The sequence below is a fragment of the Fundulus heteroclitus genome, chromosome 2, assembly GCF_011125445.2.
Source record: "Fundulus heteroclitus isolate FHET01 chromosome 2, MU-UCD_Fhet_4.1, whole genome shotgun sequence".
In the NCBI taxonomy this organism is placed as follows: Eukaryota; Metazoa; Chordata; class Actinopteri; order Cyprinodontiformes; family Fundulidae; genus Fundulus; species Fundulus heteroclitus.
This window is the reverse complement of record NC_046362.1, coordinates 3,621,046-3,647,569: the sequence shown is the minus strand read 5'-3', so window position 1 is coordinate 3,647,569 and position 26,524 is coordinate 3,621,046. Positions and strand designations below refer to the sequence as shown.

General features: G+C 39.3%; 1 protein-coding gene across 2 annotated transcripts in view; it reads left to right on the top strand.

Moving 5' to 3' along the window:
* The first annotated feature begins 2,949 nt into the window (after nt 1-2,949).
* Nucleotides 2,950-26,524, top strand: part of cftr (CF transmembrane conductance regulator) — a 51,441-nt gene continuing 27,866 nt past the window's right edge. Inside the window, exons 1-12 of one of the 2 annotated variants that reach the window (XM_036144549.1) lie at nt 2,950-3,251; nt 4,198-4,308; nt 10,626-10,737; nt 13,822-14,037; nt 14,176-14,265; nt 17,240-17,403; nt 17,640-17,765; nt 19,428-19,466; nt 19,542-19,674; nt 19,977-20,069; nt 23,002-23,178; nt 23,350-23,541. In XM_036144549.1, coding sequence (XP_036000442.1) covers nt 3,199-3,251; nt 4,198-4,308; nt 10,626-10,737; nt 13,822-14,037; nt 14,176-14,265; nt 17,240-17,403; nt 17,640-17,765; nt 19,428-19,466; nt 19,542-19,674; nt 19,977-20,069; nt 23,002-23,178; nt 23,350-23,541 — 1,506 coding nt within the window. In that variant the 5' untranslated portion in view covers nt 2,950-3,198. 2 annotated transcript variants of the gene reach the window in all.

Below are 26,524 nucleotides of genomic sequence, written 5' to 3'. Positions count from 1 at the left end.
AGGGACAATTAAGCAAGTAGTAATGAGGATATAGCATATATGTACATTTTTTAACTGGTATTTACAGTTTAAGATTATAAAAAGCTGTTGAATAGTTCCATGCATGTAAGTATTATGTTTTTATTTCAAGTTACCACTTAGAGCTGCGCTGTGTGTTTTTTAACGTTGACCTCTAAGGGCAATGCAATGACCGTAGGCTTACATGGTTGTCACATGAAATCATTGTTCCTTCAGAGATAGTGTTTTTTTTTTTTTCATTCTTGATGCGCTTTAAACACAGTAAAGGTAAAAGGCGTGGAAGCAGTCTACATTCTGTCACCTAGACACCCGAGAAATCATCTAATATACGTGCTTCTTTTTCTCCAGTGGAATGAAACGTCATGCTTCACGAATACGGTTACCAGGTGGGAAGAAATGGAGTGAAAAAAGAAGGGGAGCTAAAACTGAGCCTTGGCGGCTAGATGAGGTACATGGTCACTGTGGCGGAGGCAGAAACTTTTCTCCACCAATAGAGTCTAAAACACTCTAGTGCTGGCTCCCCGACAGTCTCTCTCTGGTTTGAAGAACCTGCGACAGTGAAGACAGTTCAGAATATATAATCGACAACTTTTCAGCTCTTTGAATGTTACAGATGTCTTGTTAAACACAAAAGATATTTTTTTTTCTTTGTTTTGTACCATATGACCTTATTTTTCGAGCACCCTTTGGATCAGTTCAATGTTCATGAGCGTTAATTTAAAGGAATTCTGAGTAAAAGTATCTTACCTTTAGCTCCCCAAACTTTTTTTAAAAGGTATTCCTTTCGGTTTTTGCTCTCAAAATCACTGCATCACAGCTGGCTTTTCTTTTCTCCTCTGTTTCTTTTTTTTTTTTTTTTCCAGGGATACAGGTCCCCATCAAGGGGACATGCAGAGATTAGAGATGGAAAGGGAAACAAAGGAAGGAAAGTGAAAGGATGATTAAGGTGTGCTGCTTTTCTCTCTATCTGGTTGTATTAAACCCATGTTAAAACAGACGAGGGTATTACCTTCTCAAATGGTTTATGTTTAAAGAACAGTTTAAAATAGCACAGATCATGCCAGATCCAGGAGGCTGACACACTCTGTCCAGAAGGGGTCACCCTTTCCTCTGAGCAAGGCACGCCTTAGCTCTGCTTGAAAGTTTGAGCAAAAAGTGTAAGTAACTCATAGTAGGAGTCTATGCTTTTCAGCTGTTGAAACTCTTTTTTCTTTATTTCATTGTGATAATGCTTAAATTAGCCTCTTTAAGATGCAGATAACTGAGGCCAAAAATTAGTTGACTTAAAAACAAAGTGTGGTATATCTGAAAAGCAGGTTCTGAGCGATGTAACATCTGTAAAATGTCTCTGCGGAGTTCTTTGACTCAAATGAATATTTTTGTCTCAAATTTTTATAGGCAATGTTTAGCTCACGTCAAGCAACTTTTAAAGCAGAGGTGTCCAAAGTGTGGCCCTGGAGCCATTTGTGGCCCCTGAATAGATTTTGTGTCGCCACCAGCAAATGCAATTCAAAAATTATTTTGGGTGCCCCAGCACAGATGGAGACTTTTTATTTTTAATTTGGGAAAAATGACTACAGACCAGGTCAAATCTTCTTCCAACTGAAAATGTTAGGAACAACACAAACTATTTCTCTTTTAATAGCTGCACTTTTTTACGTTCTGTTTAATTTCCATATCAATTCAATAAGTTGTGCTCAAATGCAGACTTAGGGGCACCAAAATCTGCTTTTATATTATTATTTTTTTAAATTTTATAAATACAGCAAGGGTTTTCAAATACAGAACCAAATCCTTTTGTGAATAGACAAAGTTTTTTTCCATGTTTTTCCCCTCTTGATATGGCTAATGTATAAAACCTTTTTGAAATTTTGGATCTACAATGATTAACAAATCCCTTTCCTACAGAAAACTTGTCCAATTAATGATTAGTTAAAATATTGCATGTTCATATTTTGTGGAGCAGGTTGAAAAAAAGTTCACAATATGTTTTTTGGTAGATTTAGTTGTTGTTTTTATGTATTTTTTGGCCTTCAGGTACTTTGGACCGGACCATTTTGGCCCATGCGATGAAAGGTTTGGACACTCCTGGTTTAAAGGGTTACTTCATTCGGATATAGTTTGTTTCTCTTTGGCTTGTTTCCTGTGTCAAACAAACATTTTTTTGTCACACTGATAAAAATGGCATTTGAGCAAGCCTAACACAAGTTTTCTTTTTATTTAAATTTTTTGTACAGAATCAGATCTTCTCTTGTCAAGTGTATGTGTCATTTAAACAGGATCCTCATGTACCTACAGCTCTGCGTGTTTGTTTCTCTTCAGACATGTACCTGCAGAGCGGCACGAGCCCATGAGCTCAGACCCTCACTCATATGAGCTAAAAGTATATTTATTGTTTTCCTCTCCCAAAACCACATCCCGGCTTAGTTTCCTGAAAGTTATGATTGGGCACTATTATAATGCTGATATGAGCTAAACAGGAACAGAAGCCAAAGGCTTGCTGCGTTTTATCTCTGTTCCCTTCAGGAATGCCTTGAGGTCTTGATCCTCCCTCTCCTGAAACTTCATGTAACTTGAAACTGATAAAAAAAAGATTCAAGTTTTGTTTTGAATGTCCCAGAACTGTTTCTGTTTTTTTTATTTCTTTATTTTTGTGATTCATAGACAAGCAGCTAAGTGCTTGGAGATATGAAACCCAATCCTGCCACAGAGATGTGTTAGGATTTACATAATGTTTCTCCATATTATACATATATAGATGTGTGTATATATAATGTGGAGTTGCATTATGTAAATCCTAACACACGGAGAATTCCTTATAGACTTCATAATATTGACATATCACCTTACCACCCCTGCAACAATACGCAAGCTGGGGCTCTGCGGCGTGGAAATGACGTCCCAGCGCAAGTTTGGGCGAGTCAACCAATAAAAGATGGACTGTCCTTTTATTGTCCCGCCGGTTCAACTGGGGGAAAGAGACGGACTTTAGGAGCGGACAGAGCAGAGGCACCTTCAGGGAAATAAGATCGTCAACTTTTTAAGGATTGTGGAGGACATTTATCGTCCCATCGTGTCTGACTTTCCTCGGGAGCTGCGCGGGGTGGGGGACGCACACCAATGTGATCGGGGCTCAGAGACCCTCAGGTGCAGAGAAACAAAGCTGGCGCTGCTCTTAGGATGCAGAAGTCACCGGTGGAAGATGCGAACTTCCTCTCCAGATTTGTCTTTTGGTAAGAGATGTTTCTGCTCCTGTCTTCGGTGGGTAGCTGTCTCCCCCGCGTCCACGCCACGGGACACGACGCTCAGTGCCGTTCCTGAGTGTCATTCAGAGCTGACTGACCTGGCTTTGATAGGGTTTCATCACTTTCAAAAGGCTTCTTCTAATAAAGGGACTCTGTTTGGAGCACAGTATCCGCTTGTGCGTTAATTGGCTTTATTGAAAAGAGGATTGGTATTTTTTTAAAACTGTGCGTAATTATAGGCGCGATCCGACAAGGTGGGCTACACGACAGGTGATTTGTGCGCTGCATCTTTGGGGGAGGCAGTCGGCATAAAAGTGTTGGGAAAGGGAAACTGACAATAATAATCATCATCAACTGAGAAAGCCATCCTTAGTTAAAATTCCTAAAAAAAAAAAAAAAACTTAGGGCAGTCAGTTCCCCAGAACTGATTCGACCTGCTCCAAGGGTTCTGTTTTAGACAGTCTCCTACAGACCCGCCTTAATCTTAGACTATAATATTGTTTTTTTTTAGTTTTAGCAACGTTTTTTTTAATCATAAGCAATTGACTAGTGTTTAGCAAAACGCTCTTCAGTGACGTGATATTACAAACAAGAAGGCAGAAATAAGAGGCAGCATTGGTCAACACATTAAAAATGAGTTTTATTGCAAATGAAATAAAACTTATGCAAAGTTTTATTGCATTTATTGCAAACCTGATTGGCCATTGCAAAGTGTGCTTTGTGTGATATACCACGGATCTGTTTCCTTCCTCAGATTAGAGGAAGTCTGACATTCACTCCCAGACTTCCAGGGCAATTCAAATACATATTTGTTTATGATTTTGCAACCAGTTTTTGTGTGTGTTGAGCAATATCTTTGAACTCTTTTTTTATAGCTTCAAACGACTGATAGCCAACAATGTTTCTGCTCTGCCCCCCCCCCCACCCCCTCCAGGTGGATTACACCACTGTTGAGGAAAGGTTTCACTAAAAAGTTAGAGCTGACCGACGTGTACAAGGCTCCTTCTTTTGACCTGGCAGACACCCTCTCCGAGAGACTCGAAAGGTTTGTGCATCACAATGTTTTTAGCAGTTTTAGAGGGCTGTTCACACTTATTTTAAACAAGTTGTATAACCACAAACTTCAAAAATTACTGAGTGAAAGGAAAAAACATGAAAAAAAAAAGGTACAGTTGACCGAAATCCATAATATGTCCAGTTTAGAGTTTTCTGCAAGCAGGAATAAAGGGAACCTGTGGAGGAAGGTGCTGAATCAAAACTGAACCTGTTGGGCAATGTGCAAAATAATATGTGTGACAGAAAAGTATCACTGTTGATCCCCCTGCACACCCCATCCACATGGTAAAACCTAGTGGAAGAATACCTGTTAGAGTCTGCAGAAGACTTGAGACTGGGTTGGAGGTTGACCTTCCAGCAGAACAACAACTGTGAACATATATCCAGAGCTACAGTGGAATCGTTTAGATCAGAGGTGTCAAGCTCAATTTATCGAGGGCAGCAAATCTGAGATGTTTCCCTGGGCTAGTAGACCTGAATGAAATTGCTGAAATACCTCCTCAGCATGCGGTCAATTCTAGAGTCCTGCTAATGGCCTAATCAGGTGATTCAGGTGTGTTGACACCGAGACACATCTACATGTTGTGGTACACAGGCCCTTTAAGACCGGACTTTGACACCTGTGGCTTGACTCAAAGGAGATCCATGTATTAGAATGGGTTCGTCCAAGTCCAGACCCAAACCGAGAGTCTGTGGGAAGACTTGAATGATGACAGGGACTCTCCATCCGGTCTGACTCAGGTTTTGCTAACATTCACAGAAGATTGGCTAAAGATTTCTGTCTTCAGACGTCCAAAGCTGGTCCAAATCACTTGAATCTGTCATCCCAGCAACAGACGGTTCTACATAGCATTGATTCAAACTGGCGTATCCTATATGAATGCCACACTTTCAAGATTGTTGTAAATGATGTAAATTCCATAATTTTCCTTTCACTTCACAGTCATGCACTGCATTGCGTTGGTCTATCATATAAAATCCCTGCATAATACACAAAAGGTTACAAACATATTTTCCCAGACAATTTTCCCTATAAAAACACTTCACCAGATTGGGTTTGTCGTGTCTAAAGTTTCGCCCCATTACTGACTCTGTGTCCTCCCGTCCTGCATATCAACAGGGATGATGGCGACTAGTACTGGTGACGGGCACAGATGGGAACTTTTTCTGTTTGATTAGGGCAAAATTATTACAGACAAGGTACAGCACACACTGGTAAAAAAAAAAAATATATCTATTTTTTTTTGGTTGTTATTTATTTTTATTCACTTTTTGGCCCTCAAGTGCTTGGCAATTTCGGACCACGAGCTAAAAGGTTTGGACAACGCCACTCTAGAGCAGGTCATCATTCTGGAGATAGAAAACCTATTGAAGGGAGACTAGAAAAAGTTGAACACATTACATATCAGGTGGCAGACATACCAAAAACGGTTGGTTTTCATGTGCTTTTACTAAGGCAGCCTCAAAGCATAGGCACCCTGTTCTGTGTCGAAACAACAAAAAGCATCGTATCGTTTCAACTCACAGGGAAATTCCACTACAACAAGCTCACCAGTCATCAAATAATCAGAATAAGCTGAGTTATTTAAGCCAGGCACACTTTGTAATCCTTCCTGACTTTCTACTTTACGTCAGTATTCTTGTTAGCTTTGTCCTTTTTTAAGCGATCTTAAGAGTGGCTGACTGAAAGTCCATCAGACAGTTTGAAACAGCTTCAGTCTCACAGTCTCTGTGATCTGACTTTAATCAGCGTGTGGTTTGATGTGTTGATGGGAGCAGTAATTGCAGCTCCAAAACTGTTATCAGCATTTATTGCACTGAATTTACTGCATTGTCCTGTTCCACAACAATAGATTGATAATAGATTGAATAAAAGCTGTAAAGGTATTGGTAGTAGAAGTTTAGGAATGTCCCCTAACAATCTAAAATACACATTTATTCTGCTAAAAGGAAGAGGAGAAACCACATATCAGGAAAAATGCCTTTTTCACTCAAAGGAGTAGAGAAAGCCACTTTGCCATTGCAGTATTCTTATAGACAGACGTTAGAAGACTGTGTGGTTGCATGTTTCATAGACCGCTCAAACCCGTTTTAGCAGCTGGCTGTAATGCACTCAGCCTGCACTATCCACATATTACGCCGCAAGCTGGATGTAAAGATGAAGTGGAGGTTTAGGACAGCGGAATCTAAAAATTTGCCTTTAAATGGTGCACATGACCTTTTCCTTTGTTTACAGTAGCTGGCTGCATGCACTCCTTTCTTCCGAGGACACGTAAAATATGGGCTGGCATTTGAAACAGAGTTAGACATAAACCGAACCAGTGTATGCCAACAAACAGCAAGTCAATAGGTGCAAGTCAACGTTTTCTTTGTCTTGTTCTCTTGTCCTTTTCCTTTCTCACTCACCGCATCACTTTCTCTTTTCAGCATGTCTTGTGTTCTTTCTACTTTCTTGAAAACCTGATTGGCCATTTCAAATTATAATAGGGCCTCATTAAGGGATTTTACTTAGTATAAAAAAATTTTATTTCTTTTGTGAGAGTGGGCTCTTTCTTTCTTTTTGTTTGTGTGTATTTATCATTTTACTTTATGGTCTTATGACTCCAGATTGCCCTTGTGGGACAATGAAAAAGACGGTAATTTTTTGCTATTTTTTAGAATTACTGATCAGATTTCATCCCTTGTTTTCGTTGTTAAACTCCCCAAACAGCAGCATTGGCCCTGGCCTCGCTGGTCTCCCAGGGGCGCTTATCACCAGAGCGATGCCAACAGACCGGTTAATATAGATGGGTGTTTGAAAAGTCAACCTTAACAAATGTCAGTGTGCCCACAGGGTGATAAATGAGCAGTGCAAGGTTTGTTTTCTTCTTTTTTAGTTTCAGCCTCCCGATCAGCAAACATTGAAGGCTTCTGGGAATGTGAGGTTTACCCTCCAGAAAAGTGTTTTTTACTATCAACCACTTGATCGTCAGTTCTTCAGCTCAAGTCTTTTAACTTTAGCGGAGTAGAAAAGATTTACTAAAGCTAGAACTGAAATAAACTAAAGGAAAATCTAAACAGATGTGATTGTGACTCATCTAGGATCTTTTTGTGGACTCTCACCTTTGAACCACCCTCTTTTAGGGTTTTCCATGTGAGATTCCGAAATGATCTAATTTTAAGCTGAAGTGTACAAAACTAAGTACACCCAGAAGTAAGATTGGAAGCTGTCTTAAAGGTTTACCGCTTGTGATCAGTTGTTTTTTTTTTAAGTTTTTTGGTAATGGCATCATAGCTGTTCAGATTTATTGTCAATTGGTTGTTTCTCAAAGATAATTTCTGATGCCTTATCTTAACAGGTCTATGCTCCTCAAAACAAACTTTCTTTACTAACGCTTTCCCCACTTGCTGATGATCAGTTAATCTGGTTGATGGCTGCTGCTTTCCTTCTTGAATTGTTTGGAATCAGCGAGGGCCTAATTTTTTTTTTCACACCGTTTCTCCATCTTTGCTTGTGTGCTCAATAATGAGCACACAAGGAATCTGTCATGTATGTTTGTACGTTTGAGGAGGATTTATTATCATTTTGGCTATAAATCAAATTCTTTTATGGTGTCTGAGACAACACCTGATTCACTAAAATTTGCATTAATGAAGAATTCCCTTTAGGAGATTGAGTACTGCTGTGGTCATGGAAAGTTGGATCCGTCCATCCGTCCGTCCATCCATCCGTCCATCCGTCCGTCCATCCGTCCATCCATCCGTCTGTCCATCCATCCATCCATCCATCCATCCATCCATCCATCCATCCATCCATCCATCCATCCATCCATCCATCCATTGTTTGTCACTTATGCAAGATTGAGTCATGGGGTCAACAGGTTCAGGAGGGAAACCCAGACATTCCTCTCCCCAACTACATCCTCCAACTCATTCTGGGGGATCTCAAGGCTTTCCCAGGCCAGTCCCTCTAATGAGTTCTGGGTCTTCCCCCGGGTCTCTTCCCAGTGGGATGTCCCTGGAAAAACCCCGAAGGGAGGCCCCCAGGGGGCATCCTGATCAGATGCCCAGATACTTTGAGTTCCCACAGATAACAGACCTCCTCACCCTATCTCTGATGGCCGGCACACTTTTTTTTTGTTTTATTAACATTTATGAAAGGACATGGATGCTTGATTAAACAGATTTATCCGAAAACTCTTTAATTTATGACTGGACTATTTTTCATCTAACCTATTTGATTGTGGTTTTGTTTCGGATGGATTTGGGATATAAGAGTACAGCATGCTGCTAAAAATCTGATTTTGTTTGTTTATATTACACCCAGCTGGTGCTGTAGATGGATGGCATACGCTGATCAAGTGCAAACAAGGGCTGGGGAATTTATAGAGAATGGTGGTTTATTTAAATAAAGAAAGCTCACAAGATACAAGGATGACAGGAAGCAGGAGCTCTCCGCGGATGAGACCAGAACAGGGTTGCTTGACGGAAGACCCGATAACTGGTTATGGCTGATGTACTGAAGTTGCTTATTGTTGTACTCTGTAAGCGATTCAATAGAAAGTGGTGATCATACAGTGTGCACACATCAAACAAAGATCATTAAATCCACGTTGCACAGTGCGTCATGGAGCAGTCTTATACGTAAGATTGCTGAAATCGCACAGCGTAAGAAGGCCATAAGGCTGAGCCCAGCTACCTTCAGGAGGGAGCTCAATTCGACAGCTTTTGTCTGGGATCTCCTTCTTTTGGTCATGATTCATACGTTATGACCATAGGTGAGGGTCGTAACATAGACGGACCGGTAAATCGAGAGCTTGCTTTTTAGCTCAGCTCTTTCTTCACCACAACAGACCTAGAGCAGCGCTCGCATCACAGAAGAAGCCCTAATCTGTTTAGCTGACTCCTGCTCCAGCCTAGCATCGCTGATGATCAAGACACCAAGATACTTAAACACACCCGCTTGGGGGAGAGTCTGACCCCTGACCCAGAGGGGGCGGTCCACTTTCTTTTGTTTGAGGACCAAGATGAAATTAATGTTGAATTTAAATAAAACTGATATTAAAACTTGTAATATCAGTTTTATTTCCATACATCAACTGTGCTTGTATCATTTGTTAATAGCAAACACCATAACAAGTTAGACTTCTGCCAATAAATCTTTGGAGTGGGGATTGAATGATTTTAGGTGCTGAAGTTGCACACGGGGAACGAGTGATTGGTGGAGTTTCAGCTCATGGATTGGTTTCCTCTATTCTACTGTGGACATAGCAAATTTGCCACACCCTTTTTGTTTTGATGGACATAAAGGAAAATAGATATTTTTTTGTTGTCACACACAGCATCTTGAAATCATTAAAGCCATTGATGCCAGCAACTGATTTTTAAAATATCTAGAAGCACTTGAGGACTAGAGGGGATGTTTCAGACATTTGATTCAGATGTGTCAAAGCAGGGATCTTTTTAAAAGTTGCAAGGTAGTTGCTCCTGACGATTGGAGTCGGAGGCCCCTGGGTGGCATTCTCATCTTCCATTGGTACGTCACAATTAATAACCTGATCGGACTCACAACAAGTACATTACACTTCACAATAAATAATTGCATCTAATGAATTCTAATTTAAAGCTAACTAAGTATGAACAGGAACAAAGTTGTTGACTTAATGCATTTTGCTGGGAGATAGCTTTTTAACTGTCTACAATATATGATCAATAGAGTTGATTGTATTGTTCTGTAATTAGAATTACGTTACGTTTGGAATGGATTTACTTGGACCTGAATCTGGCAAAAATAATTGGATTGTATTAGAATGAATGTAGGGCTACACGGCTAGATAGGAATTGCTTTGAGATAACATTTATTACAATCTGGAACAACATAAATAAAACTATTGAACTGAATCTAACTGAATAGTAATGTATGCCATTCTTGTTACATGTATGTACACATTAAGACCTGCATGAATGAAACTGAATGTCTCAATGTTTGTGTTGTAGCCTATTAGTTTAGTTTTTTTTTTTCTGAATGTCTTATTTTCCATTTCTGTATCCATTACTTGGTCTCCTAATGTTTTTCCAACATGAGCTTATAATTCCAGTATGACAGTAAAAGGCCAGTATTAACAAACTACAACCACTATATGGCAGATTATGTTCTTTGACCTAATTACTTCATAAATTTGTCGAACCGATTCCCAAACCTGATTTCTTTACAAGCAGTAGCAGACAAATAGCAGCCAGAGGCCAACGTTGCTGGCATTTGTCTGGCAGGTGTACTATTCTAACAGATGGCTGTTTAACTGTGCTGTAACTCTGTCCACCCTGCAGGGAATGGGACAAAGAGGTGGTGTTAGCCAAAGGCAGGCCCAAGCTCCTGAAAGCACTGGCCCGATGCTTCTTCCTCCCGTTTGCCTTCTTCGGTGTCCTCCTCTACCTCGGGGTGAGTACTGGAAAAACCCAATTTATTGAACAGTTGACATCTCCTAAAATGCATCAAATTTAAAATGTAGAAGTAGAGGAGGATTTTTTGCGCTTTAAAAATCTTTGCAGGAAGTGGTGTTTTGGTGCTTGTTGCTTCTTCCAGCATCTACACTTTATGGTCCTGTCAAGGTTTTTTGCAGTATGCTGTTTTTTTCCCTCTAACTGGGAGGGGTTATGTTCACACATCCACTCTGATCTCATGGGGAGTTGACTGGATAGATTTACTGCCCATTGTCTCTGAATTAGCACACTGTAAAAACTGGAGAAAATGTGATATAGCATACTATGTTTTACAAAAAAAGATCTGCATGTTTTTTTATATACATATATTTTCCCTACATTAGTGTCTCCAACACAATAGTGGAATTATTTACTTTTCCCTCCTATTTTAAAATAGCTAATTCATTGTAAGTATGCTTTATAGTTTTCGTAGCTTTTTTAGCATCATGTGGAACAATTCTGAATTGGGCTCTTGCTTTGTTCTAAACTGTAGCTCTGGAAGTCTGCCAAGTCACTTCTGAAGCCTCGAACAGGTTTACTTCCAGAATTGTCCTGTATCCATCCATCTAATCTAAACAACTCTGATTACCTTCCCTCTCCTCACTGAAGGAAAGCATATTCGTATCATGATACATTTAAGTGTCAACACAAGTCTCCCTTCCAGCTGTGGATCTCTGCAGCTCCTCCAGAGTTACCCTCAGCCTCCAGGCAGTTTTTCTAGATCTATGCTCTCTTTCCCAGGTCTATCAGTTCAGATGGTCTTGGGAGGTTTGCAGTTGTGCTACATTTTTTCAGTTTTTGGATAATACAGAGCTCTGTAAGATGTTCAAGACTTGGTATATGGTTTTAAAACTGAACCTTGCGTTAATCTTATCCACAACCTCCTCCTTGACCTGTTGGGTGTGTTCCTTGGTGTTTTATATATATATATATATATATATATATATATATATATATATATATATATATATATATATATATCAGTTTAATTTAAATGACAAAACCTAGTGTCACACATAGCTCCACCACTGGGTACACATGTGTTTTGCGTCAAGCTTGTTGCCGCACTAGACCAGACTAATAAAGCTACAGTGTAGTGACGTGACTGGCATTTTGCACTAAGGTGTCACAGACCAACTCATTGTCCAAGATGTATATGGGGAGGTGAGGCCAGCAGCTACTGCCTGACTTTGTACACTGGGAGCTGGTTGTCTGGGCAACAAGAACGCCTGGTAGATCTACAGAGGTCACAAAGCTGTCCAGAAAGGACTTTATTCAAGTCAACACATTTTAGCCCCGTTATCCTGCAGCCGCATTGAATGTTAACATCTATGTCTGAATTTGTTTTGAAGCATCTTTTTAACTGATGTTATGTAGGTGTCTTTTCTTTAAATGGATGAAAACAGTTTCAATAACATCACATCGAGAAGTAGGAGTTTAATTATTTGGTGTCTAGAAGGTCCATGTTAAGTAAAAAAAAAAAAAACAATCCCTTGCGCTCTTTGTTGCATCTTTTATTGCAAGGGTACAAAATAAGTATCAGTATGAATTTATTGTGTGCCCTTAGGGAAATTCTCCATACAGAAAGGTGGGACAAGAAAACATAGACCCACGCACACAGAATCAAACACATAATGAATTTAGCAACAATAAAATCAGTAAGCATCCATGTACAAGTATCAATTGAACAACAAATCAAGCCCGATAACCTTTAAGATGTATCTCAATGATGGCCTGGCTAGTAAAAAAGTGTTTCCATCTGTTTGTTCTTTATTTAGGATGGCTGAATCTCCTCCCTGATGGTAGTAGCTTCAGTTAACTATGGAGTGGGTGACTTGTAGGATGATTTACGTGTTCTGCTTTTTGTAGGACTCTTTTAAAAAAGTTTATTTTAAATTGGGTAATCTCTCTCCTATATAATGTCTAAAGGTGAGCTTTTAATAACCTGAAGGCATTGTGAAATACGGATGCATTTAAATTAGTTAAAATGTTATTGAAAAGTTATTTTACTTCAGTAAGTCTGTTCACTAAGTGAAAGACATGATTGACATTATTTACTCAAAGACTGAGGTTTTCAAGCCTTTATTTTTGTTAATTAAGATTTTCTGTTTGCAGCTAACAAAAACGTGACATTTAGGATTAGACCAATTGAAAAAGATTTTGTATACAGAAATGTGGTCGTAGTAAAAAGCATGTTTAAAATCCGCTACAAATGTTGTTTTGTTTTTTTAAAAAAGGCACGTTTAATCTGAGTAACAAGCCCCATTGGCAAGGGTATTAATTTAGTGAGATTTACCTGTAGATATTGTTACTCTTTGTGGGGTGGTGCAGGGCGTTGCTTTAAGATAAAAAGGCCTTAAACTGCTACAGTTAAGGCCAAAATTGTTCTTAGCCTAGAAGAAAAAAAAATTAAATTGTGTTCTTAAAATGGTATGTCTAAAATTATCAATACCATTCTCAAAAAGCAGTGGAAAGAAAATATTGGCATTACAGCAGTCAAATATTTCTGATAATGGCTGGCATGATTTTTGCATGTTTCCACTGGGATTATAATGATCATCGAGATTCAAGTCCTTTAGGTTAGAAGACCTACTAGAAGCCTTAACCTCTTGCTTGCTCTAGATGTTTTTCTCTTTCTTTACCAGAATTATGTCAGGACTCTGGCTATACCACTCCAAACGGAAGAAACATGTTGGTGAAATATTAAATTTAAATGTTAAATTGAATTGTTGGTATTGAATGTAGGTTTCAATACCACCTCAAACATTCAAACTAAAAAGGCAGGAAGTCACAGGAGATGTGTTAGGGGATGCAAAGCCCTAGACAGTAGGCCAACAACATACATTATGAGTTCAGGGTAATCCTGGACTCTGAAATTAATCAATAAAAAAGGCTAATTATTGGTCCCTGGTCTAGTCTTAAGTGTCTGATCAGGGATCTCTACTTCTCCAACATGAATCCCCCAGAAAGGCAGTGACACTACTTTTCAGGACCGTTCAAGGCGAAATAAATAGTAACCTGTTGTGTTGTCTTCCCTTTGTAGGAGGCGTCCAAGACTGTGCAGCCTCAGCTTTCAGGTCGCATCATTGCTTCCTTCGACCCCTTCCATGCTGCGGAGCGAAGTCAGGGATACTATTTGGCCCTGGGGCTCGGCCTCCTGTTCACCGCTCGCTTCATCCTGCTGCAGCCCGCTATCTATGGCCTGCATCACCTTGGCATGCAGATTCGCATTGCTCTTTTCAGCCTTATATATAAAAAGGTAATGTACTGTAGTAAGATATAATTCCCAGGATTCTTACAGGACAGCGTCAACCTGTCCCGCCTTACTCACCTTTTCTTACCAAACTCCCTCCTAGTGATTGTATTTCAGCTAACCCCCAAAATGTATATTTTTCAGACACTTAAGTTGTCCAGTAAGGTTTTGGACAAGATCAGCACCGGGCAGCTCGTCAGTCTGATGTCTGCCCACCTCAACAAGCTGGATGAGGTAAGAGAAAAAAAGATACCCTGAAGAATGCTGTACTTGAATTAGGAATCAGAAAGGCATGGTAAAATGGTAAATGGTAAATGGCTTGTACTTGTATAGCGCTTTTAACTAGTCTTGACGACCTCCAAAGCGCTTGACACTACAGTCTTAGTCATTCACCCATTCACACACACATTCACACCCTGACGGTGGTGAGCTATGTTAGTAGCTACAGCTGCCCTGGGGCAGGCTGACAGAGGCGAGGCTGCCATACAACGGCGCCACCGGGCCCTCTGACCACCGCCAGCATCAACACATGTTACTGGTATTAAAGCTGGGCTCATTGCTAACTGTGAAATAAGGCTAGCTTATATGTAAAAGTTTACTGAAGGTACCTGTAAGATCTGATCGTTCTCACTCTCCAACTTCTGCAAGTCCCTGTATTATGACACCCTGAACGAGAGAACAAGGCACACAGTGAATCGATTGTTGGTCCGTAAACAGAGTGTTATGTAATCATCTTAAGATGTTGGAAAATAAATGGGAGGCCATGCACGACAACTTGGCTGGAGGTAACGCACACAAGAGTGTGTGTGCTGTCAACTGCGTTGGTGGGACGTCACTCAGACGTTGAATGTAGAAACACTCTGCGATCTGCTTTAGGACAATTATCACCCAGCGTGCATGTGACCAACTCAACACAAAGGTGCTGAGATACTTTATGTGTGTGTGTGTGTGTGTGTGTGTGTGTGTGTGTGTGTGGTGGAGGGCCTGATTAATGAAACGATGAAATGTACAAGTAAGGGGATGAAAGGGGGCTCAGTGAACTAAGAACCGGGTGCTGCACCTATAGTACAGGTGAGATCAGAAATGAATTGATGAAAGTGTGCTTTTACGCTGCTTTTGTCACTAATATCATTGTACCCTGTCATTAGTCATGCGTTACACATATAATTAAGAATAGTGCAAATCAAAAACATAAAACTCCTGAAACAAGTTCTGGATATGTGCCGTCTTGGCTCCCACTTTTAGGTTTGTCATTTGCTTCTATACTACAGTAACAGAGCGACACGCGTCTGGCTTCTGTCAGGTTAAGAAAAATATGGATCTTCAACCAATTGTGCCTCGGTTTTAGGAAGAAATTTCTCATGGGGGAATTTTAATCCCATCCATTGTTTATGACAGTGTTCCTCATCAGAACTGGGTTTAGGTTCGGTTGGGTGTGAAGAAACTTACACATCGATTATATCAAAAAGTTTGATTGCTGGTGCGACACATGACTCGTGGTAGTGCCAACCATTTCTTCTCTTGACGAAAGCTTTTCTAGGTGTCCCAGACATTTGAAAGGCGGAATTATCACAGAAAACAACTTTGTTGTTTTTGGATTTAGTGTTTGTAATGCTGTAAGCAGAAGTTCTGATGCTCACCCAGTGCAGAGTTGAGCAGGCTCTGCCGGGGCAGCAAGCTGATTCTGTTGTAGTTTTACACCCCATGTGTACTCCACATGCTAACCACTGGTACAGAGTCAGCCCAACTACTCCTCAAATATTGCAACAATGCAAAAATGACATTACAGTGTCTCGCTCTACACTTTGTTGACTGTAGTGCTGAATATTTACCCACCTCGCCATGGATTTTTTCTAATAAGTTTCTAACTAGTTCAGAATCCCCATAGAGCACTTAAAGTTCATTCTAAGAAGTTCATTCTAGGGTTGCACAATATATCACAAGTGTATCATTATCACAATATCACGGATTGCAATGTGCATATTGCAAAACCGCTTGGAGTACAATAAGTGTTAGCTAATGATTTAGGCACCCTGCATTCAAGCTCTCAGTGCCCCTATTATGTTTGTTGACATTTGTTGTTTAACGCAACATAAAAAGTTTGGGAAGGTAAAGAGGTGGTAAAGTTGATAAGAAACTACAGCTACACTGTTTATTGCCAAAACATCACAAGTCAGACAGAGGCAGTGGTTGCCTGGCAAACTTTCCCTTGTGTTTGAGATGGAAATGGTGAATGTGTTTTTTAATTTTCTTTAATGTATTTTTATTTTTTTTAGTAGCTGGATAGACTACTCAATATCTGGTGTCTATGTTTGGGGGGGTTGCTGCACGGATTGGGGAGGGGAGGGAGAAGCCCATGGAAATGCAGAGGGGTTAGGGGTGGGGTGGTGGTGGTGTGGGGTGCAACTGGAGAGTTGCATGGTGCAGCACTGCACAGCTCAAAGGGGAAGCGCAGACCAACAGTACCCGATCATTGGGCTATCTGTGTCCGTCAAGCTAACAACAGCTAGCGTTGATTATGTTGTCCAGAAGGTTTAATTTTACACTGCTGCAGATACAGGAGCTTTACTGATCTTTATCATGTTGCCCTCAAACATCGAGGCATTGATTAGTTTGACAACCCTATTAAATACTATCTTTGGTATCACTGTTGCCGGTGTATAAAAACACTATTTAAAATAAACAAAAAATAAACACTATTTAAAATATGTGACCCTCTGCCACTTAGCAGTGGCAGAGGGTCACATAAAGCCCAGCGGCCTGCCAATTTTATAATACAGTTGGGGAAACCCTGGGGTAAGATAGGAAAATGTGTGGCAGCAGCAGCTCAACAGTTTGGTATGTTGACCAGCAGATTATAGTCAGGCAGTGCATGATTACCCAACATTATAAATTAAAACATTTTTGGTACATTTTTAAATATTACAATCTGCTATCTGGACTGTTCAGATGCAAGGTTCATGAATTCTCTGTCCAAACTCTTTTTCCATGATGTCGATTTCCATTGAATATTTTATGCTGTTTCTGACTAACATTAATATCAACGCAAAGAGGTCATGTGTTCACTCTATTTCAATGACATTTAAAGATATTCAAATTGTTGCTGGCCTCCATGCTCTGAACATTTCTCTCTCTCTCTCTCTCTCTCTCTCTCTCTCTCTCTCTCTCTCTCTCTCTCTCTCTCTCTGTGTGTGTGTTCACACTGTAGAGCCTGGGTCTAGCGCACTTTGTGTGGATCACACCTCTGCAGTGTATATTGTGTACTGGTTTGATCTGGGAGCTGATTGAGGTGAACGGCTTCTGTGCCCTGGCATCTCTGACTCTTCTTGGCATTCTCCAAGCTTGGCTCTCTCTGAAGATGGGCCCTCCCCGGTGAGAACATATTACCACACACACTCAAAATACAAGCCTGCTAGTGTAGAGTACATCACAGGCACTGCTATAATCGTAAATCTTTGTTCTGTTGTTGCACACCAAATACATTCTCCAACTTGTTAACTGTAACTTCCTGTTAGAGCACCTATACATGCAAGCCTGGACATTTTGCCTCTTTATGCTGTACATAAAACAGTTTTTTGTTCTCATGTAAAAATGCCTGCTGTATACAGGGCACAGCGTGCTGGGCTGATAAACCGACGTCTGGCTCTTACTTCTGAGATTGTGGAGAACATTCACTCTGTGAAGGCGTATGGCTGGGAGGAAGTGATGGAAACTATTATCAAAAACATTAGACAGTAAGGCAACACCACTTAGTGTACACACATACAGGATGAAAGTGCTTTAATCATGTTTTTTTTTTACTTGATTATTTTAAAAGTGCCATTTCATTCAATTACTGCTTATATCAGTCATATTCAATTACAATACTAACTGTACTCATTACCATTTAGTCTAACTGTGCTCATTCTTGTTAAAAAACTCTTTCTTTTAAAAACTGACTTTACTGGCGGGAAAATGATGGGGCACTCTGACTATAAAATGTTGTTTTCTATGCTTGAAAGTACAGTTCTTAGGAGTAGAAAACATTTTGACCATTGAAGCATGACAGTTTGATCCAGAAGCCATGGGCTGAAGTCCATGCATAGATGCTGCAAGAAGTCTATTTAAGTTTAGTTTGTTTGACATAGTCGGCATCAGTGTTTTGAGGGAAATTAAAAATGTTTCTTGCCATGCATTGTTTAAATTTCAAGATAATTATAATATTATATAGGGTTGGACGATAATTCAATAACAATATATATCGATCCATAGACATATATTGATGATAGAAAAAAAGGGTAAATAAAAAGTTCAATAAAATAACAGTTTTCCTTCCTTATGTATTCTAACCATGTATGTTAATATCACAGTCATTACATCCTCCCAAACAATCACAACACAGACCCAGCAGCGTCCGTTACCAAGCTCCTCCCCCTTCAGAGAGCACACGTTGTTTTTTTTTGTTTTGTTTAAAAAACTTGCAGTTTTGGTAAAAAGTTGGTTGAATAAAGGGTTGAATTTGAATTCAGTGTTTGTGTGTTCTTTATCTAAAAATAGGTTGCTAAGCAACAGCATAAAATGGCCAGGGCTACACTTAAAATATATATTTTGAGTTTGTTGATAATTATCGACATCGATCAATATGACTTCTATTTTACCGTTTTTTTTTTTTTTTGCTATATTGTCCGGCCCTAATATTATACATAAAGCATCAGAATAAATGAACTACAGGCATTGTTGAGCAACTCTGTGCTAGTGGGCTAAAAAACTATTTACCATACCTCTTATAGAGTCAAGAATGTGCAGTATTTGGTTCTTGGACTCCATTTGAAAATTATACACATTTTTAATACTAAATCTTTTGTTTGTATTTCACTGACAAACTGGTGAAGTACTGAATTACTTAGTAAGAAAATGATACTTGAGATGCCTATGATTTTTAATGTTAGTATCTTTTCTGCAGAATTCAATTCACATAGACTTAATTTTGGTTTATAACTTTAGGATTTATTACTCACTTTTTATACAGGCAATACATTTTTGTATAGATGTGGTAGGGCTGTCCATTTGTCTCTACAACTTTTCAGTATTTAATTAATTCTTTATATATTTTCCCCCAACTTGTTTCAAGATTACTCTCTTACCTTAAAACACATGACACATGTAGTCTTTGTATGTGAGAGATTCAAAAAACAGTCAAATCCTTCATTTCTTGAAAAAATAATTCAGAATCTAAATCTAGATATTCAGTCCTCAGCAGTACGGCTGTAATATCACCGTATAATATAAAAAGTTCTAATACAATGCTTACAGAGAAACTTTGCTGCCTTAAATATCAATACAAATGCAATACAAAGTAATCTATGTCAATTATGATGTATTTTCCTAAAATTAAAATTTTTCACATCTCTCCTCAGGGATGAAATGACTCTCACCAGGAAGATCGGCTCTCTGCGGTATTTCTACAGCGCCTCATACTTTTTCTCCGCCATACTGGTTATTGTATCCGCCATTGTGCCTCATGCACTCAGTAACGGCATTATATTGCGGCGAATCTTCACCACGGCGTCATACTGCGTAGTGTTACGTATGACGCTCACCCGCCAGCTGCCAGGCTCCATCCAGATGTGGTACGACACGTTGGCATTGGTCACAAAGATCGAGGTAGGTAGACTTTTTAAAGCCCACCGATCTGTTTTTAAGAACTTCTGCAACTTCTAGGATTACATGTGCCTGTGTGTAAACTAATTAAATTGGATGTACAGATAGTGTTATGTCTTCTATAAGAAAGGACTGCATTCCATCTCATGTGTATATCTAATAAAGCTGGGGTTGGATGGTTGGTATTGTCATTTCAATATGTTTGATATTTAAAAAACGGCATCTAACACTTACAGAACAGAATATCGGAGGACACACTGATAATTTGCTTGCTGTGTGTGTGTCTGTGTGTGTTTCCCTCTCAGGATTTCCTGCTGAAGGAAGAATACAAAGTAATGGATTATAGCCTGACCACAGTTGGACTAGAGCTAATCAATGTTTCATCATCCTGGGATGAGGTTTGTTTGCATCCTCAGTACAACACTTCAACAATTCTACTGAGCAATGTACTTAATTTCAATCTTCAGGCTGAACTTAATACTCATTTAGGCATTAGTCACTGTCACATCTATACATGACCCTGATTCATATGTAAACAATTCCTTTAGGTTTTGATTAATTTAGTCTGCCTGCTGTAAAAGTGGACTGAGCTCACAGGAAAGAACCAATTTAATTCTTTTTACAGTTAGGTTGTTTTAGTTTTTTACTTTTCAAGAGCTGAAAGATTGAAGGTTGAAAGGGTAGTATCAAATATGATGACATGTTTACAGATTTGTACTGTACACTGGGAAACACCTTTCATTAAATTAAAGTATCATTATAAATTTGAGCTTTACAGGCTGGGAGCTTAGAAAAGTAGGCATTTGTTTTTTTAAAGGAAAGACTGCAATTGTGCATCAATCTTCATCACACATGAAAAGCTCTTAACACGTTATTAATTAATTGTAATGACTGCTGATGGTCGTGTAGTAAAGATGTTGGGTTAGTAATTGGGGGTAATTGGGTTTGAGTTTATTTATTAATTTTTTTCAATGTTATGCAGTCTTGGCTAAAATATTTTGACTTTTCACCTTTAAACCATATATATATATGTGTGTGTGTGTGTATATATATATATATATATATATATATATATATATATATATATATATATATATATATATATATATATATATATATGTATATATATATTGATAGATACATATGTGTGTGTGTATATATATATATATATATATATATACCAATATTGGCCGAGACATCTGTGGATCTATTTTCATGTGGAAAGTGCTCCCTGGGATGTAACTTATGGTAGATGAGAGCGCTGCTGCTTCTTAGGGTAATGCCTGAATATTCTCAGCTGGACACCTGAGAATCCAAATCTTAAGAAGGCCTGCATACCTTTTCTTATTAACAGCCCAGGCCTTCATAATAGTGAAATTCATTCCCCTTTTCAAGTTAAGCCCTCAACTCTCTCTAGCCATCTTACACCTCTTTATACACATGTGCACTTTTTATGGTTATTGCAATATATGTAAAATATTATGTCCATTTAAGGGCTAAAATTATGTTATAAGATGAAAGTCTTTAATAAACATTACTAAATGAAAAATACATGCTTTCAATCCAAGCTCCAACAAATAATTCAGATTGATAATGCAGTTCTAAATGGATAAAATACGTTTTTATTTTTCCTTTATTAAACACATCCAAATAAAAATCTAAAGATTAAAAATCTTTGGATAGTTAAACAGTTTCACCTGCACCTAATTATTTTTTTTTCCCATAAACCTATTACTTTAAATCAGTAGTAAGTGAGGAGATGGTCCTTCATCGGCTTGCTTTATATATACAAAATGTAAATATTTTGGGATATATGAACTAAATGTGTTAGAGGAAAAATGACACCGTCTAATTTATGGTAGCGGCAAATACATACTGCCGCTTAACACCTCATGTTTAGTGGCAGTATATATTTGCCGGTCCTGTTTCTGTGTCATTGTGCCATAACACAGCAATGCAGCGCTGAAGAAAGTCAACTCCTTAATCCATAATGAGTTATAGGTCTAAAAGTTAATTCCTCTCTGTCACTGGGAGAGGATTGTAATTTCTTATCTATAGGCAAAGGCTGTAAACCTAATCTAACAGGTGTGATTCATTGTCTACCCAATACCGTGAGAAAACAGACGTCTGGCAATCCCTCACTTTGAATAGTTAATTAACCAGGTGGTGTCACCACATTTTACCTTTGCTGGGAAAGCTCTGGTTTTCTCTTTGAGACTCAGTGTTCATTACCCAATTCCCAAATTCTCTTTCTGCCGTCTTCCCGGAATGTGTGGACTCAGACTCAAATGCCAGGGGGCCGTCGCCTTTCTTTACTGCCAGCAACATGTACGTCAGCTCATCACAATGACAATTTCATGAACAAACTGCAAGCGATCCTGGCATTACAGGAGCTTAGGCCCGTGAAACGTCACCGGGGTCACTGAATAACCCAGTCAGTCACGCAGGGTTTCCCTTTTCTAACCTAGTTCTGCGTCATCCATTAATCTGTTCAGAGGCAGTGACAGATGGGTTGAAAAAGACTATTGTGAGCCTTTGTGAGTCTTCTCCTGCCCTTGGACTGTTTTTCCCTCCTCACAAAACTTTGCCCTGGTATCATTATCTGAAATTCAACATGAGACATGAGTATTGCACAGTGCCTTGCAAAAGTATTCACACCTCTTCATTTTTTTTTCTCGTGAAGCGGAAGGTAAAAATACATTTTGTAATATTTTACATGAAAAAAAAATCTGAAAAGTGTGGCGTGCCTGGAAGCTATTCTGTTGTAACTGCGGCTCATTATCAAACTGGAAGATGGACCTCTGATCCAGTCTCTTGCAGCCTTAAACAAGCTTCCAGCCAGGATTGCCATGTGTTTAACTCCATCCATGACACACTTCCATGTGGCTGCTTAGGTAAAGCATTCCCCAGCTCCATGCTCCCATCACTATGTTTCACTATGGTGACGGGAGCATGGAGCGGCAAATTTTATTTTGGGGAATAAGAATTAAACAAATCACTGTAAGCTTCAGCTTTCAGTTTACAATCTTGGATTGCATTGGGTGGGCCTATTGCATAAAATCCCAAAAGAATGCATCTAAGTTTGTGGATGTAATGCTGAATTTTTTTTTAATCAATTTCAAAGGTTATGGATATTTTTTGCAAGGCAATGTAGGCAAAATAAAAAAAATAAAAACACACAAATCTGCCACTATACTGATAGATAGTTATGTTAAAATATTGATATGACAGGATAAACTCTTACAGATCTGAATCTCCATAGTGGATACTTAAGACTGTAAATGCCTGTGTGTCTTCGGCGATTTACTGGAACTCTAAATTCTCTGGCAGGGGATTGTTGAGCTCTTTGAGAAGATCAAGCGGGAAAACAAAGCCAATGGACAACTTACCGGTGATGACGGACTGTTCTTCACTAACTTGTACGTCACCCCTGTCCTCAAAAACATCAACCTACGCTTAGAGGAAGGCATGATGCTGGCAGTGGCTGGATCTACCGGATCAGGAAAGGTAGTTCAAAAATACAGTTCACATGTAGCTATGGCAGTGCCTAGACTCCTTACATTCAATCTGCAAAAGTAAAGACAGTCCGTAACTGGTGGTGGAGGTGACAAACCCCTGTTTATATCTTGAGCTTGAGCTATTATAGGGTTCCAATCCCTACCTGTTTTGTTTTTCCAGAGTTCCCTGCTCATGATGATCCTGGGGGAGTTGGTGCCATCAGAGGGTAAAATCAGACACAGTGGTCGGATTTCGTATTCACCACAAACTTCTTGGATAATGCCAGGGACCATTCGCGACAACATCCTTTTCGGACTGACCTATGACGAATTTCGCTACACTTCCATTATTAGGGCCTGCCAGCTGGAAGAGGTATGATCACTTTTAATTATAACTCATCCTTTGTTTTGTTTGTTTTGTCTTTTTGTCAAGTAGACGAAATAAGCCATCGTAGTCCTGCCGCTGTCTCTCAGTCAAACCATATAGTGATATTTTTTCATTGAATTAAAATTCCAGCTACTTCTTTGGAGCCGCTGCAAGACTTTAACTGTTTCAGGTTTCCTTTTCACTACTTGTACAGCAGTTATGCAACCAACCAAAACACACACACACACACGTATTTGTACATTTCGTTTCCTACAATGAAACACAGACACGCTCATGGGCTTCAGTGTTGAGTGATAGGCCTTCAGTATAATAACGTCTCGCCTGAATTCTCTGGTTATGTCACTGTGGCACAAAAAGAGCCTTTTTCTATCAGTCAGTGGCATTACTACAATTAAACTGGAGCTTGAGTGTTTTATTGACTTATATTGTACTACGAGTACATCCTTTTGTGTTACTGAACAACAGATGCGTTGATGCTGACTGTGCCATCATGAGCTTAAAGATTTGTGCACTAGTTGTGTAATTCAGATTCAGCAGTATTCTTTCCACAGCTAATGCAGTGGGTTGCACCATCATAGGAACTCACTGCCACGTGGAACAGACAGTGATGCCTTCATTTCAACAAAAACACATGATATTGTCACAGCAAACAAAGTCAGCATCCAACACCAGAGTGGCCCTTTTACAGACACTTGCTTGGCTTTTCAGGAGGGAGTGCAGTAACCTTGCCTGCAAGGTGAATTCTCGCGGTATTTGTGCATTCACAAACCACCGAGAATCCATCTTGTATCGCTCCAACTTCAACCATTTGTGACCGAACCAAAAAATGGTTTGGGCCAATCACGTTTAAGTGTTGTGGTTTAAGGCGGTGCATGCCAGCTGTGAGGAAAGCAAGAGCTGCTGAGCCCACAGCCGAACCAACACAAACATGGCAGCGTAGAAGGACGCACACGTAGCTGCTGCTATCACATCTGTTTGTAAGAATCCATTCTTTGAAAGAAGAATAGCAAGAAGTTTGTTGACTAGCTTACGTTCCTGTGGTTTTTCATGACGTGACTGAAGTTGGACATCGCTGGTGTAGAACGTCTTGACTTGACAAGACTGTTGCATAGATTATCATTACGATCGCTGAAGCATCTATAATCTATAAATCTGATGTGAATTCTTCATCTTCACATAGAAGATTTGAAAGGTGTAGTTATGGCTCACCAGCACAAGCATGAATGTAGAATGTTTATGATGAAGTCGGTCTATGACTAATGGATATGGATATGGAGTGAAATTGAACATCTGAGAGGAATTATCATGCAGTTTGGTTGCAATTCATTTTTTTACCATCTGCATCACCAGTTTCCCCCATTTCCAAAATGAGTGTATGCCTGGGGAAGAGTTTGGGTGAGGGACTGCACATTCTGATGTCAAGTTTTTCTTTATAGATTGATCCCTTTGCGTGAAAAGTGACATATGCAAGATTTAGTCCTAGTTTTGTGTGCAAGGTTTATAAATGAGACCCCAGATCTTTGCCAGGAAACCGGCAAGTTCAGAGGACTTCTGAGATTGACAATAGTCAAATATCCATGCAGATTTATGCCAGAAGTGTATTGATGCCTACAATAAGCATTCAGTTGAGGTCCAACTTTAGACATTTGAACCATATTAATGACCATATTTTTATGCATTTAAACCTCTTAAAGAATGTCCAAAATGGACACTTATTTATTTTCCAGGCAAGCTTTTCAAGCTGAAGTTGTATTATTATTCCACGGTAAAAACAAACACCTGGTTCACATGAGCCATGTCAGAAACTCGTGTCTTAGAGTTGACAGAATAAAGCTGGCCATGAACACCTTTCTGCAAAAAGAAGGTGGTTCCTGAAAGGATGCAGTACCTGAGTGCTACAGGTCCAGTCACTGCGGAGGAGGTCAGAGGTCATGTGAAGGCAATTCTCCACTACCATCCCTGAAGCAGCAGAAACGCAGCTGTGGGTGGTCTTCCCCTGTAAACTCATCTCTTACCTCAAGCCTCTTTTATCTACCTTTTGCTCACATTGAGTGATTTGGTTTTGCTTTACTTTGCTGTCTCACTGCAAGAGTGTTAAACAACCTATTACCTTGATCCCCTATGCGTTCCAATCAGGATAGTGGAAGCAGCTGTTAATAAGGTAGGACGTTTCATTCAGGATAAACTTCATCATGAATGGTCCATCCTGTTGTTGTTTGTGAGTTTTTTTTATTGTTTCCAATCTCTGTCAAAATCACCATGTAGCCTGTCTCTGTTTTTCACACCTATGTGCCATTCCCATCTGTGGTTTGTATCATTATGTGGCTATATGTGACAGGATTGATAACTAGATAACAAGGGAGAGAAAAGTCTTTAGGACTGTAACTTTGATCTATTTGTATCTTGAGACAAAGGGATTCAATTTAGAGTTGCAGAAAGTTTTCTGGTTTTATGAAGCCCTTGTTATAATTATTTATAAAATAAAAAAAGTTGAGACATTTAGTTTTAAAGTGCACCAGCAAAGGGCTGTGATTGCATTGTGTTGGTGCTCCTACAACAAATTAGTGCTATTCAGCAGCAACTGCTCCTAACCGGGGAAAGGTTTGGAAATATGCACAGTAAACTAAAGCTGCAGCTTTTATTTGATGAAGATTACACAGTGTTCTTGTTTATGGTCTTTCTAGAGATTCACTGATCAGTGGCCAGTTTCCACTCTCTGGTCTTTGTAAAACTTTGAACTGCTGGTTCTAAATGCAAGCTTTTATTTTTTATTAGCATAACTAATAAAAAATATAAACTAGCATAACTAATAAAAAAGCAGAATTAAAAGTTGATAGTTTAAGCTGGCTTCAGGATCTTCTCATAGCAATCAGCGTTATCACCTTTACTAACTGCAAATCACAGTCTGCAAACATATTCCCTAAAGATGGAAGATCCTATCCAAAAAAAATAAAAAAAAACATTCACT